Raw genomic sequence first — 15,932 nt, forward strand, 5'->3', positions numbered from 1 at the left:
TTACACATCATCCTGGATATATTTGATAAATAACAGCAATATCATTAATTTTTCAAAATCTAAGTTCAGGGGTGCCTGCGGCAGAAAAGATAAATAATATTAAAGGTATGATAATAGCATTTCTATGAAAAAAACGTTTAAATAATAAGAGGAAATTAACAGTCTACGGTCCCTTAAATGATTGAAAATTATAAATATTAAAAGTTAAACATTAAAAAGTTAAAATGAGTTTTGGAAGAACATTTCAGGTACCAAAAACGAAATACGTGAAGCGCTTGTAATATTATAAAATTAATACGTGGTATATAATTTATATCAGACTTGTCTCAAGTAGATATATAGTTACTTGCGCACCACGTTTTTCGTTTCTAATATCTGAAATGTTCTTATAAAACTCTTTTTAACTTATCAAAAATTGAACCATATTTTGATATCAATGTAATTGCAAAAATATTTTCTGAGTTTCGTTGAATTGATTTTTATGTCAATTTCAGACGATGCAACTATTGGAAGTGCCTGCAATGACGGTAAAGGGTGTGAAACAGTCACAGGTTCGAAGTGCAGTATAGGTACTGGAAAAGGAATATGTATTTGCATTGACGGAATGATTCCTAACGGCGATGGGAAATCTTGCGTATCAGGTAAGCTTTGATTTGTGCGAAATATGTATCAAAAAGACTTCTCCTATGAGTTGTATATTAGTGGATATCGATTGATTTCATAATAAATATAATCAATCTCTGTGTAAGCTCACACTTTTGAATTATAATTTGACCCAACTTTCATTACGGAAACGCCATTCCGTGGACTTAATTTTTGGAAATGGTCGTGATGTTTCTGAATGTCGCTAAACTAGCGATTTAGAACAATTGAAGTTGTCAACTTCTCGTGCCTTTTGCGTAATGAATGACAAATGGCTTAAACGCATCGATTCCTCAGGAAATTAAAACAACCCTAATCCAAAACTATTGACAGCCTTTGTCAGCTCATCAATCTCAATATTCAAATAACTTTAATCATCTAATACAATCGCAACCTCCAATCGCAGCCCTTTCACATTCTACGATGACTACTTGTAAATAATTTTCAAAATTTGGGTAATTGGCAGTTCAAATTCTACGAAAATAGCAGTGGAGTGACTTCATTGTAGCCAAGAAGAGACTTAATGGAAGCAATCATTGTTCCCCAAAAGATTGCATGGATCTAATCAGGAAATAAGGGGATAATTTTTAAGGTCCCCGTTTAAGTCACTATTTCAAATATTTCCATCATCACGTGAAAACCGCTCTTGAGCAAATTCGGCGTTCAAACTATTCAAATTTGGGTGCATATAGCGATAAAAATTCCTGAGAGTTATTAAACGAAATTCATTAGAGCCAACAAGCCATATCATAAAAGCTTTCTTTGTTCCCCGAACGATATTCACGGCCGACATCGGGAATGGAAGACATAATTTTTCAAGTTTCCCATTTAAGTAACTATTTCAAACATTTCCATCTCTAAGTGAAAACCAATCTACTCAAATACGACGAAAACGAATGTTTTAATTTAACGAGGAGATTTTGAATTCATTACTTGCCGTAATTTTTCAGCATAAACTATTTCAACCATTTTCGAGATCCTAAGCTTGGAGATGACTGCGACGAAAATGGAGCGGGGACATGTACAATAGTGTGTAGCTCAAGAGAATCATATGCCTGATAGACCAGAATCTGCGCGTGCGTTGACCTTAAATTTGTTCAAATTGATAAAGACCATCCTAGGCATTTTAATATCAGTTATTCACGGCATTGAAGGCACACATAATGCAAGATTAATTTACAATTCTATGAGCTGTCACCATAGAAACGTTATAATGAGAGACATTAATTTAAGCGACTGTACCGATCGTTTTTTAATTACTTAATTAAGTGACCTAAAAAGGGAAAAATTCCAGAGGAGAAATATTTTCATTCTAAAGCTAGTTCTTCATGGAAATATATGTGCTTAAATCGGTGCATCGAGGGGGAGTGATCCCAGCTTGATCAGTGAGCGGAATATGACGTCAGCGCACACTGAGCGATCACATCCGTCATAATTTTTGGAGACAGATATATTCATACTCAACTTATGTTTTTGAAATAATATTTGTCTTAAAATGTTTATGATTCGATTTGATCAACTAGAATATGTCATGTCATGAGATTTCACGGTGTTCCTTGTAATTATACATACGAGCAGGCACATAAACATATTCAAGACATATAATGTTAGTATTAAATTCTTTAAAACTTACATCAATATGAAAGGCAGAAATAGGGTCAGGATATCAACAGTGGGAGCAGGAAGTCACATAGATGCACTGAATATAATTTTAAGATGAAGGTATTTTTCTCTTCGTCACAAGTATTACATACGCACCTGGCCTTCATTTCTTGACATTACTAATTGGAAGAAGGAAGTCTGAATTAATAGACATAGTTTCCTCAATACCACCAATGATAGTTGTAGTTACTACTTATGTTGCTACCAAATCTTTACTTTCGTGGAAGTATACCAATTTAAATTATTATTTAAAAAATTAAAACAACCACTTAACCCCTGGCGAGCAACGAAGGTAAGATTCCATACGGCGATGGGAAATCTTGCGCAGACATAGTTTCCTTAATATGACAAAGGGTGGGTGAATGCAAGTTGGGGGAAGGCGACTTTTATCTTATCGATTTTCTCAAGACATACTATACCCCACTATGTCGTACGAATTGTCGGTGCTGTGTGTCTGCGCCTCTGGACGCTCCTTGTAATTCCACATCCAAGCATGAGCAGTAATATGTTTGAGGTATATAAAGTTAGTATAAGAATGTTTTAAGCATTTATAACTATAAAAGACATAAAAATAAGGTCAGGATATCAACAGTGGAAATCACGTAGATGCGATGTATATAATTTGAAAATGACGGTGTTTTTCACCTCTGCACCGGTATTATTTTAGTACCTGACTTTTCTGTTAGAAAATTCTTATTTGATGGCTAAAGTCAAATTAAGTAGACATAGTTTACTTAATACCACAATGGGTGGGTAAATGGAAGTTAGGCGAAGGCAATTTTTATATTATCGACTTCCTCAAGACATACCATACCCTACTATGTCGTACGAATTGTCGGTCCAATGTGTCTGCGCCTCTGTAGTATGGATTGCACTGTCGTAAAATCACACCACCACTCGTTCCACGTAATTTCAAGGGAAAGTCTATTTTAGAAGTCTGCCATTGCATGCTTTTCTCTGACACATTGCAGCGATTCCACTGAAAATTGAAAGCAAGAGTCACAGTGCAGCAATATTTTTGCATTTATAAATTCCAAGAGTATCGAATTGACTTTTAATCAAATTTAATAGTGAATATATTTGTATTAGTAAGATTACGTATTTTTTTATTTACAAATTCTAGGTGTCGCAACAGTCGGAAGCACGTGCTTTAACAATATAGGATGTGAAAAAGTCACGGAATCGAAGTGCAATGCAGATACTGGAATGGGAAAATGTATTTGCAACGACGGAAAGATTCCAAACGGCGATGGGAAATCTTGCGCAGCAGGTAAGATATTTTTTGTGCGAAATAGGTGTCAAAAATTTATCATTTTCGGATCTATATTTGAGAAAATAGATTGATTTCAAACTATACATATATATAATCAATTTTTGTGTAAACTCAAAATCACGCCATCCACATGTAAATGTTTGTAAACTTCTGTCATGGAGTTTTTATTGCTCAGATGAAGCAATAAAAACGGTACAATATAATTTGGTTTGTATCATGACTGAAAATGAAGGAAAAAGTAATTTATTTGAGATGCAAGCTGACACGGTAAGCGTCGTTTTGGAATATAAATTATTTCTGGTGTTTTATTTGGAAGTAAAATGACAACACTATTGTTAGAGTGATGGGATGTGGATCGTACTAAAAAAAGGAGTACGGATCCTTGAACGAATACGACGTAAAGAAAAAATTAAAAATAATTATATCTAATTCATTTCACTATTATTGTCATAATCGTTGGTTCTAATTAGCTATTACGCGTGCAAAGTATGTATCAAAAGGTTTCTCAGTGCCAGATATATATTTGTGGAAATTGATTGATTTATGAATAAATAGCAACTTTCCGATGCACACGCTTTAACAGTGTAGGATGTGAAAAAGTAACAGGTTCGGAGCGCAGCAAAACTACTCATAAGGGAATGTGTATTTGCAAGGGTGAAATGTATGTCAACGATGATGGGCAATCTTGCGTAGTAGGTAAGTTAAATATTCGTACCAAGTATGTATCAAAATGTTTCTCAGTTCTAGATGTATATTTGTGGATATCGATTAATTTATGAATGAATATAATCTATTTTTGTGTAAGCTCACACTTTCAAATACGAAATTGAATAAAAAATTTCATTGCAGTTTTTCGTGGACACAATCTTCGGATAGGGCCATAACAAATACGATTGTAGGAAAGCTATCATTTTAGAATAATAGGAGTCGTCAATTTTTCGTATCATTGGTGTAATAACCATGACTTAAATATGTCCATTGCTTAGGAAATTAATATCACCCTTCCCCAGTACCATTTACAGCCTTGTTGACTTCATCAAACTGAAATATCAATTTCATTGGCATCCACCTATTGACACAACCATCAAGTTAACCCTTTCAATTCTATGCTAAACACCTGTAGAATGGCTTCGTTAGAGCCAAGAAGTCACTTTATATGTCCATTCCTTGTTCCCTTAAGGAAAGCATGGATCTAATTAGGAATGAAAGAGATAATTTTCCAGGGTGCCAACTAAAGTATGTACGTCAAGTATTAACATCAGATAACGAAATAAAATCCTATGATTACGATTTTATCAATGTATTCATGATATTCTGAAGTCATTCTTTGACGCAATTTATCAACCATAACTGTATCATTATTTTCCGAAATTTTAAGCACAGAGAATACTGCGACAAAAAGGAAACAACGTTAAACACATAAAACGGTGGTTGGCTCAATATGATCATGTACCTGATAGACTGGAATTAATTCGGGCGATGATCTTAAATGTTTTAAGGCGACTAAGACCATCGTTGCCCATTTAAACACCAGTTACGCTCGACAATAAAACAACACGTGAAGCATAAAGTAACTGCCAATTCGTAATGGTAATCACCATAGCATGATTTCACGTTAGATATCAATTTGAGCGACTGCATCCCCATTGATTTTTGATTGTGTACTCAATTGTCAGTGACAGAGAAAATGTTAAAGGTAAATATATTTTCGTACTGAATATAAGTTCTTTTCGGGTATATTTGTGGATGAAAGCATACGATATGCACGTATAGAATATAATATTTCAGGTGATGAGATTTCACGGCGTTCCTTGTAATTGCACATCCAAGCATGAGCAGTAATATGTTTGAGTCATATAAAGTTATTATTAGAATGTTTTAAACATTTTATACTATAAAAGACATATAAATAAGGTCAGGATATCAACAGTGGAAATCACGTAGGTGCTATATATATATTTTGAAAATGACGGTATTTTTCCCCTCTGCACCGGTATTATTTTCGTACCTGACTTTTCCGTTAGAAAATTCTTATTTGATGGCTAAATTCAATTTAATTAGACACAGTTTCCTTAATACCACTAAGGGTGGGTGAATGGAAGTCGGGCGAAGGCGACTTTTATCTTATCGACTTTCTCAAGACATACCATACCCTACTATGTCGTACGAATTGTCGGTCCAATGTGTCTGCGCCTCTGTAGTATGGATTGCACCGTGGTAAAATCACACCACCACTCGTTCCACGTAATTTCAAGGGAAAGTCTATTTTAGAAGTCTGCCATTGCATACTTTTCTCTGAAACATTGCAGCGATTCCACTGAAAATTGAAAGCAAGAGTCACAGTCCAGCAATATTTTTGCATTTATGAATTCCTAGAGTATCGAATTGACTTTTAATCAAATTTAATAGTGAATATATTTGTCTAAGTAAGATAACCAATTTTTTTATTTACAAATTCTAGGTGACGCAACAGTCGGAAGCACGTGCTTTAACAATATAGGATGTGAAAAAGTCACGGAATCGAAGTGCAATGCAGATACTGGAATGGGAAAATGTATTTGCAACGACGGAAAGATACCAAACGGCGATGGGAAATCTTGCGCAGCAGGTAAGATATTTTTTGTGCGAAATAGGTGTCAAAAATTTATCATTTTCGGATCTATATTTGAGAAAATAGATTGATTTCAAACTATACATATATATAATCAATTTTTGTGTAAACTCAAAATCACGCCATCCACATGTAAATGTTTGTAAACTTCTGTCATGGAGTTTTTATTGCTCAGATGAAGCAATAAAAACGGTACAATATAATTTGGTTTGTATCATGACTGAAAATGAAGGAAAAAGTAATTTATTTGAGATGCAAGCTGACACGGTAAGCGTCGTTTTGGAATATAAATTATTTCTGGTGTTTTATTTGGAAGTAAAATGACAACACTATTGTTAGAGTGATGGGATGTGGATCGTACTAAAAAAAGGAGTACGGATCCTTGAACGAATACGACGTAAAGAAAAAATTAAAAATAATTATATCTAATTCATTTCACTATTATTGTCATAATCGTTGGTTCTAATTAGCTATTACGCGTGCAAAGTATGTATCAAAAGGTTTCTCAGTGCCAGATATATATTTGTGGAAATTGATTGATTTATGAATAAATAGCAACTTTCCGATGCACACGCTTTAACAGTGTAGGATGTGAAAAAGTAACAGGTTCGGAGCGCAGCAAAACTACTCATAAGGGAATGTGTATTTGCAAGGGTGAAATGTATGTCAACGATGATGGGCAATCTTGCGTAGTAGGTAAGTTAAATATTCGTACCAAGTATGTATCAAAATGTTTCTCAGTTCTAGATGTATATTTGTGGATATCGATTAATTTATGAATGAATATAATCTATTTTTGTGTAAGCTCACACTTTCAAATACGAAATTGAATAAAAAATTTCATTGCAGTTTTTCGTGGACACAATCTTCGGATAGGGCCATAACAAAAACGATTGTAGGAAAGCTATCATTTTAGAATAATAGGAGTCGTCAATTTTTCGTATCATTGGTGTAATAACCATGACTTAAATATGTCCATTGCTTAGGAAATTAATATCACCCTTCCCCAGTACCATTTACAGCCTTGTTGACTTCATCAAACTGAAATATCAATTTCATTGGCATCCACCTATTGACACAACCATCAAGTTAACCCTTTCAATTCTATGCTAAACACCTGTAGAATGGCTTCGTTAGAGCCAAGAAGTCACTTTTTATGTCCATTCCTTGTTCCCTTAAGGAAAGCATGGATCTAATTAGGAATGAAAGAGATAATTTTCCAGGGTGCCAACTAAAGTATGTACGTCAAGTATTAACATCAGATAACGAAATAAAATCCTATGATTACGATTTTATCAATGTATTCATGATATTCTGAAGTCATTCTTTGACGCAATTTATCAACCATAACTGTATCATTATTTTCCGAAATTTTAAGCACAGAGAATACTGCGACAAAAAGGAAACAACGTTAAACACATAAAACGGTGGTTGGCTCAATATGATCATGTACCTGATAGACTGGAATTAATTCGGGCGATGATCTTAAATGTTTTAAGGCGACTAAGACCATCGTTGCCCATTTAAACACCAGTTACGCTCGACAATAAAACAACACGTGAAGCATAAAGTAACTGCCAATTCGTAATGGTAATCACCATAGCATGATTTCACGTTAGATATCAATTTGAGCGACTGCATCCCCATTGATTTTTGATTGTGTACTCAATTGTCAGTGACAGAGAAAATGTTAAAGGTAAATTTATTCGTACTGAATGTAAGTTCTTTTCGGGTATATTTGTGGATGAAAGCATACAATATGCACGCATAGAATATAATATTTCAGGTGATGAGATTTCACGGCGTTCCTTGTAATTGCACATCCAAGCATGAGCAGTAATATGTTTGAGGCATATAAAGTTATTATTAGAATGTTTTAAACATTTATTACTATAAATGACATATAAATAAGGTCAGGATATCAACAGTGGAAATCACGTAGGTGCTATATATATATTTTGAAAATGACGGTATTTTTCCCCTCTGCACCGGTATTATTTTAGTACCTGACTTTTCCGTTAGAAAATTCTTATTTGATGGCTAAATTCAATTTAATTAGACACAGTTTCCTTAATACCACTAAGGGTGGGTGAATGGAAGTCGGGCGAAGGCGACTTTTATCTTATCGACTTTCTCAAGACATACCATACCCTACTATGTCGTACGAATTGTCGGTCCAATGTGTCTGCGCCTCTGTAGTATGGATTGCACTGTCGTAAAATCACACCACCACTCGTTCCACGTAATTTCAAGGGAAAGTCTATTTTAGAAGTCTGCCATTGCATGCTTTTCTCTGACACATTGCAGCGATTCCACTGAAAATTGAAAGCAAGAGTCACAGTGCAGCAATATTTTTGCATTTATAAATTCCAAGAGTATCGAATTGACTTTTAATCAAATTTAATAGTGAATATATTTGTATTAGTAAGATTACGTATTTTTTTATTTACAAATTCTAGGTGTCGCAACAGTCGGAAGCACGTGCTTTAACAATATAGGATGTGAAAAAGTCACGGAATCGAAGTGCAATGCAGATAATGGAGTGGGAAAATGTATTTGCAACGACGGAAAGATTCCAAACGGCGATGGAAAATCTTGCGTAGCAGGTAAGATATTATTTGTGAGTAATATGTGTCAAACAGTCTTATTTTCAGATCTATATTTGTGGAAAAGCGATTTGTTTTAAAATATATGCTATCAATTTTTGTGTAAACTCAAAATCACGCCATCCACATGTAAATGTTTGTAAACTTCTGTCATGGAGTTTTTATTGCTCAGATGAAGCAATAAAAACGGTACAATATAATTTGGTTTGTATCACGACTGAAAATGAAGGAAAAAGTAATTTATTTGAGATGCAAGCTGACACGGTAAGCGTCGTTTTGGAATATAAATTATTTCTGGTGTTTTATTTGGAAGTAAAATGACAACACTATTGTTAGAGTGATGGGATGTGGATCGTACTAAAAAAAGGAGTACGGATCCTTGAACGAATACGACGTAAAGAAAAAATTAAAAATAATTATATCTAATTCATTTCACTATTATTGTCATAATCGTTGGTTCTAATTAGCTATTACGCGTGCAAAGTATGTATCAAAAGGTTTCTCAGTGCCAGATATATATTTGTGGAAATTGATTGATTTATGAATAAATAGCAACTTTCCGATGCACACGCTTTAACAGTGTAGGATGTGAAAAAGTAACAGGTTCGGAGCGCAGCAAAACTACTCATAAGGGAATGTGTATTTGCAAGGGTGAAATGTATGTCAACGATGATGGGCAATCTTGCGTAGTAGGTAAGTTAAATATTCGTACCAAGTATGTATCAAAATTATTCTCAGTTCTAGATGTATATTTGTGGATATCGATTAATTTATGAATGAATATCATCTATTTATGTGTAAGCTCACACTTTCAAATACGAAATTGAATAAAAAATTTCATTGCAGTTTTTCGTGGACACAATCTTCGGATAGGGCCATAACAAATACGATTGTAGGAAAGCTATCATTTTAGAATAATAGGAGTCGTCAATTTTTCGTATCATTGGTGTAATAACCATGACTTAAATATGTCCATTGCTTAGGAAATTAATATCACCCTTCCCCAGTACCATTTACAGCGTTGTTGACTTCATCAAACTGAAATATCAATTTCATTGGCATCCACCTATTGACACAACCATCATATTAACCCTTTCAATTCTATGCTAAACACCTGTAGAATGGCTTCGTTAGAGCCAAGAAGTCACTTTATATGTCCATTCCTTGTTCCCTTAAGGAAAGCATGGATCTAATTAGGAATGAAAGAGATAATTTTCCAGGGTGCCAACTAAAGTATGTACGTCAAGTATTAACATCAGATAACGAAATAAAATCCTATGATTACGATTTTATCAATGTATTCATGATATTCTGAAGTCATTCTTTGACGCAATTTATCAACCATAACTGTATCATTATTTTCCGAAATTTTAAGCACAGAGAATACTGCGACAAAAAGGAAACAACGTTAAACACATAAAACGGTGGTTGGCTCAATATGATCATGTACCTGATAGACTGGAATTAATTCGGGCGATGATCTTAAATGTTTTAAGGCGACTAAGACCATCGTTGCCCATTTAAACACCAGTTACGCTCGACAATAAAACAACACGTGAAGCATAAAGTAACTGCCAATTCGTAATGGTAATCACCATAGCATGATTTCACGTTAGATATCAATTTGAGCGACTGCATCCCCATTGATTTTTGATTGTGTACTCAATTGTCAGTGACAGAGAAAATGTTAAAGGTAAATTTATTCGTACTGAATGTAAGTTCTTTTCGGGTATATTTGTGGATGAAAGCATACAATATGCACGCATAGAATATAATATTTCAGATGATGAGATTTCACGGCGTTCCTTGTAATTGCACATCCAAGCATGAGCAGTAATATGTTTGAGGCATATAAAGTTATTATTAGAATGTTTGAAACATTTATTACTATAAATGACATATAAATAAGGTCAGGATATCAACAGTGGAAATCACGTAGGTGCTATATATATATTTTGAAAATGACGGTATTTTTCCCCTCTGCACCGGTATTATTTTAGTACCTGACTTTTCCGTTAGAAAATTCTTATTTGATGGCTAAATTCAATTTAATTAGACACAGTTTCCTTAATACCACTAAGGGTGGGTGAATGGAAGTCGGGCGAAGGCGACTTTTATCTTATCGACTTTCTCAAGACATACCATACCCTACTATGTCGTACGAATTGTCGGTCCAATGTGTCTGCGCCTCTGTAGTATGGATTGCACCGTGGTAAAATCACACCACCACTCGTTCCACGTAATTTCAAGGGAAAGTCTATTTTAGAAGTCTGCCATTGCATGCTTTTCTCTGAAACATTGCAGCGATTCCACTGAAAATTGAAAGCAAGAGTCACAGTCCAGCAATATTTTTGCATTTATGAATTCCTAGAGTATCGAATTGACTTTTAATCAAATTTAATAGTGAATATATTTGTCTAAGTAAGATAACCAATTTTTTTATTTACAAATTCTAGGTGACGCAACAGTCGGAAGCACGTGCTTTAACAATATAGGATGTGAAAAAGTCACGGAATCGAAGTGCAATGCAGATAATGGAATGGGAAAATGTATTTGCAACGACGGAAAGATTCCAAACGGCGATGGAACATCTTGCGTAGCAGGTAAGATATTATTTGTGCGTAATATGTGTCAAACAGTCTTATTTTCAGATCTATATTTGTGGAAAAGCGATTTGTTTTAAAATATATGCTATCAATTTTTGTGTAAACTCAAAATCACGCTATCCACATGTAAATGTTTTTAAACTTCTGTCATGGAGTTTTTATTGCTCAGATGAAGCAATAAAAACGGTACAATATAATTTGGTTTTATCACGACTGAAAATGAAGGAAAAAGTAATTTATTTGAGATGCAAGCTGACACGGTACGCGTCGTTTTGGAATATAAATTATTTCTGGTGTTTTATTTGGAAGTAAAATGACAACACTATTGTTAGAGTGATGGGATGTGGATCGTACTAAAAAAAGGAATACGGCTCCTTGAACGAACACGACGTAAAGAAAAAAAATAATTATTTTAAATACATTTCACTATTATTATCATAATCGTTGGTTCTAATTAGCTATTACGCGTGCAAAGTATGTATCAAAAGGTTTCTCAGTGCCAGATATATATTTGTGGAAATTGATTGATTTATGAATAAATAGCAACTTTCCGATGCACACGCTTTAACAGTGTAGGATGTGAAAAAGTAACAGGTTCGGAGCGCAGCAAAACTACTCATAAGGGAATGTGTATTTGCAAGGGTGAAATGTATGTCAACGATGATGGGCAATCTTGCGTAGTAGGTAAGGTAAATATTCGTACCAAGTATGTATCAAAATGTTTCTCAGTTCTAGATGTATATTTGTGGATATCGATTAATTTATGAATAAAAATAATCTATTTTTGTGTAAGCTCACACTTTCAAATACGAAATTGAATAAAAAATTTCATTGCAGTTTTTCGTGGACACAATCTTAGGATAGGGCCATAACAAATACGATTGTAGGAAAGCTATCATTTTAGAATAATAGGAGTCGTCAATTTTTCGTATCATTGGTGTAATAACCATGACTTAAATATGTCCATTGCTTAGGAAATTAATATCACCCTTCCCCAGTACCATTTACAGCCTTGTTGACTTCATCAAACTGAAATATCAATTTCATTGGCATCCACCTATTGACACAACCATCATATTAACCCTTTCAATTCTATGCTAAACACCTGTAGAATGGCTTCGTTAGAGCCAAGAAGTCACTTTATATGTCCATTCCTTGTTCCCTTAAGGAAAGCATGGATCTAATTAGGAATGAAAGAGATAATTTTCCAGGGTGCCAACTAAAGTATGTACGTCAAGTATTAACATCAGATAACGAAATAAAATCCTATGATTACGATTTTATCAATGTATTCATGATATTCTGAAGTCATTCTTTGACGCAATTTATCAACCATAACTGTATCATTATTTTCCGAAATTTTAAGCACAGAGAATACTGCGACAAAAAGGAAACAACGTTAAACACATAAAACGGTGGTTGGCTCAATATGATCATGTACCTGATAGACTGGAATTAATTCGGGCGATGATCTTAAATGTTTTAAGGCGACTAAGACCATCGTTGCCCATTTAAACACCAGTTACGCTCGACAATAAAACAACACGTGAAGCATAAAGTAACTGCCAATTCGTAATGGTAATCACCATAGCATGATTTCACGTTAGATATCAATTTGAGCGACTGCATCCCCATTGATTTTTGATTGTGTACTCAATTGTCAGTGACAGAGAAAATGTTAAAGGTAAATTTATTCGTACTGAATATAAGTTCTTTTCGGGTATATTTGTGGATGAAAGCATACGATATGCACGTATAGAATATAATATTTCAGGTGATGAGATTTCACGGCGTTCCTTGTAATTGCACATCCAAGCATGAGCAGTAATATGTTTGAGGTATATAAAGTTATTATTAGAATGTTTTAAACATTTATTTCTATAAAAGACATATAAATAAGGTCAGGATATCAACAGTGGAAATGACGTAGGTGCTATTTATATATTTTGAAAATGACGGTATTTTTCCCCTCTGCACCGGTATTATTTTCGTACCTGACTTTTCCGTTAGAAAATTCTTATTTGATGGCTAAATTCAATTTAATTAGACACAGTTTCCTTAATACCACAAAGGGTGGGTGAATGGAAGTTAGGCGAAGGCGATTTTTATCTTATCGGCTTTCTCAAGACATACCATACCCTACTATGTCGTACGAATTGTCGGTCCAATGTGTCCGCGCCTCTGTAGTATGGATTGCACTGTCGTAAAATCACATCACCACTCGTTCCACGTAATTTCAAGGGAAAGTCTATTTTAGAAGTCTGCCATTGCATGCTTTTCTCTGACACATTGCAGCGATTCCACTGAAAATTGAAAGCAAGAGTCACAGTCCAGCAATATTTTTGCATTTATAAATTCCAAGAGTATCGAATTGACTTTTAATCAAATTTAATAGTGAATATATTTGTCTAAGTAAAATAACCAATTTTTTATTTACAAATTCTAGGTGACGCAACAGTCGGAAGCACGTGCTTTAACAATATAGGATGTGAAAAAGTCACGGAATCGAAGTGCAATGCAGATAATGGAGTGGGAAAATGTATTTGCAACGACGGAAAGATTCCAAACGGCGATGGAAAATCTTGCGTAGCAGGTAAGATATTATTTGTGAGTAATATGTGTCAAACAGTCTTATTTTCAGATCTATATTTGTGGAAAAGCGATTTGTTTTAAAATATATGCTATCAATTTTTGTGTAAACTCAAAATCACGCTATCCACATGCAAATGTTTTTAAACTTCTGCCATGGAGTTTTTATTGCTCAGATGAAGCAATAAAAACGGTACAATATAATTTGGTTTGTATCACGACTGAAAATGAAGGAAAAAGTAATTTATTTGAGATGCAAGCTGACACGGTACGCGTCGTTTTGGAATATAAATTATTTCCGGTGTTTTATTTGGAAGTAAAATGACAACACTATTGTTAGAGTGATGGGATGTGGATCGTACTAAAAAAAGGAGTACGAAACCTTGAACGAATACGACGTAAAGAAAAAAAATAATTATTTTAAATACATTTCACTATTATTATCATAATCGTTGATTGTATTTAGCTATTACGCGTGCGAAGTATGTATCAAAAGGATTCTCAGTACCAGATATATATTTGTGGAAATTGATTGATTTATGAATAAATAGCAACTTTCCGTTGCACACGATTTGACAGTGTAGGATGTGAAAAAGTAACAGGTTCGGAGTGCAGCAAAACTACTCATAAGGGAATGTGTATTTGCAAGGGTGAAATGTATGTCAACGATGATGGGCAATCTTGCGTAGTAGGTAAGGTAAATATTCGTACCAAGTATGCATCAAAATTGTTCTCATTGTCAGTTCTAGATGTATATTTGTGGATATCGATTAATTTATCAATAAATATAATCTAATTTTGTGTAGGGTCACACTTTCAAATACGAAATTGAATAAAAAAATTTCATTGCAGATTTTCGAGGACACAATCTTAGCATAGGGCCATAACAAATACGATTGTTGCAAAACTATGGTTTTAGAATAATAGGATTTGTCAATTTTTCGTATCATTGGTGTAATAACGATGACTTAAATATGTCCATTACTTAGGAAATTAATATCACCCTTCCCCAGTACCATTTACAGCCTTGTTTACTTCATCAAAATGAAATGTCAATTTTATTGGCATCCACCTATTGACACAACCATCATATTAACCCTTTCAATTCTATGCTAAACACCTGTAGAATGGCTTCGTTAGAGCCAAGAATCACTTTATATGTCCATTCCTTGTTCCCTTAAGGAAAGCATGGATCTTATTAGGAATGAAAGAGATAATTTTCCAGGGTGCCAACTAAAGTATGTATGTTAAGTAATAACATCAGATAACGAAATAAAATCCTATGATTACGATTTTATCAATGTATTCATGATATTTGGAAGTCATTCTTTGACGCAATTTATCAACCAAAACTGTATCATTATTTTCCGAAATTTTAAGCACAGAGAATACTGCGACAAAAATGAAACAACGTTAAACACATAAAACGGTGGTTGGCTCAATATGATCATGTACCTGATAGACTGGAATTAATTCGGGCGATGATCTTAAATGTTTTAAGGCGACTAAGACCATCGTTGCCCATTTAAACACCAGTTACGCTCGACAATAAAACAACACGTGAAGCATAAAGTAACTGCCAATTCGTAATGGTAATCACCATAGCATGATTTCACGTTAGATATCAATTTGAGCGACTGCATCCCCATTGATTTTTGATTGTGTACTCAATTGTCAGTGACAGAGAAAATGTTAAAGGTAAATATATTCGTACTGAATATAAGTTCTTTTCGGGTATTTTTGTAGATAAAAGTATACGATATACACGTGTAGAATATAATATTTCAGGTGATGAGATTTCACGGCGTTCCTTGTAATTGCACATCCAAGCATGATCAGTAATATGTTTGAGGTATATAAAGTTATTATTAGAATGCTTTAAACATTTATTACTATAAAAGACATAGAAATAAGGTCAGGATATCAACAGTGGAGGTCACGTA

General features: G+C 34.1%; 1 protein-coding gene across 5 annotated transcripts in view; it reads left to right on the forward strand.

The window, feature by feature from the left end:
• Window positions 1-15,932, forward strand: part of LOC124163527 (cell death abnormality protein 1-like) — a 51,954-nt gene that overhangs the window by 8,211 nt on the left and 27,811 nt on the right. For 2 of the 5 annotated variants that reach the window (XM_046540494.1, XM_046540496.1), the window contains exons 3-5: window positions 495-641; window positions 3,428-3,574; window positions 6,039-6,185. In XM_046540494.1, coding sequence (XP_046396450.1) covers window positions 495-641; window positions 3,428-3,574; window positions 6,039-6,185 — 441 coding nt within the window. The remainder of the gene's footprint in view (window positions 1-494; window positions 642-3,427; window positions 3,575-6,038; window positions 6,186-15,932) is intronic. The other 3 variants (XM_046540495.1, XM_046540498.1, XM_046540497.1) reach the window with 2 other exon arrangements.

This window comes from Ischnura elegans, chromosome 8 (genome assembly GCF_921293095.1).
Source record: "Ischnura elegans chromosome 8, ioIscEleg1.1, whole genome shotgun sequence".
Classification (NCBI taxonomy): Eukaryota; Metazoa; Arthropoda; class Insecta; order Odonata; family Coenagrionidae; genus Ischnura; species Ischnura elegans.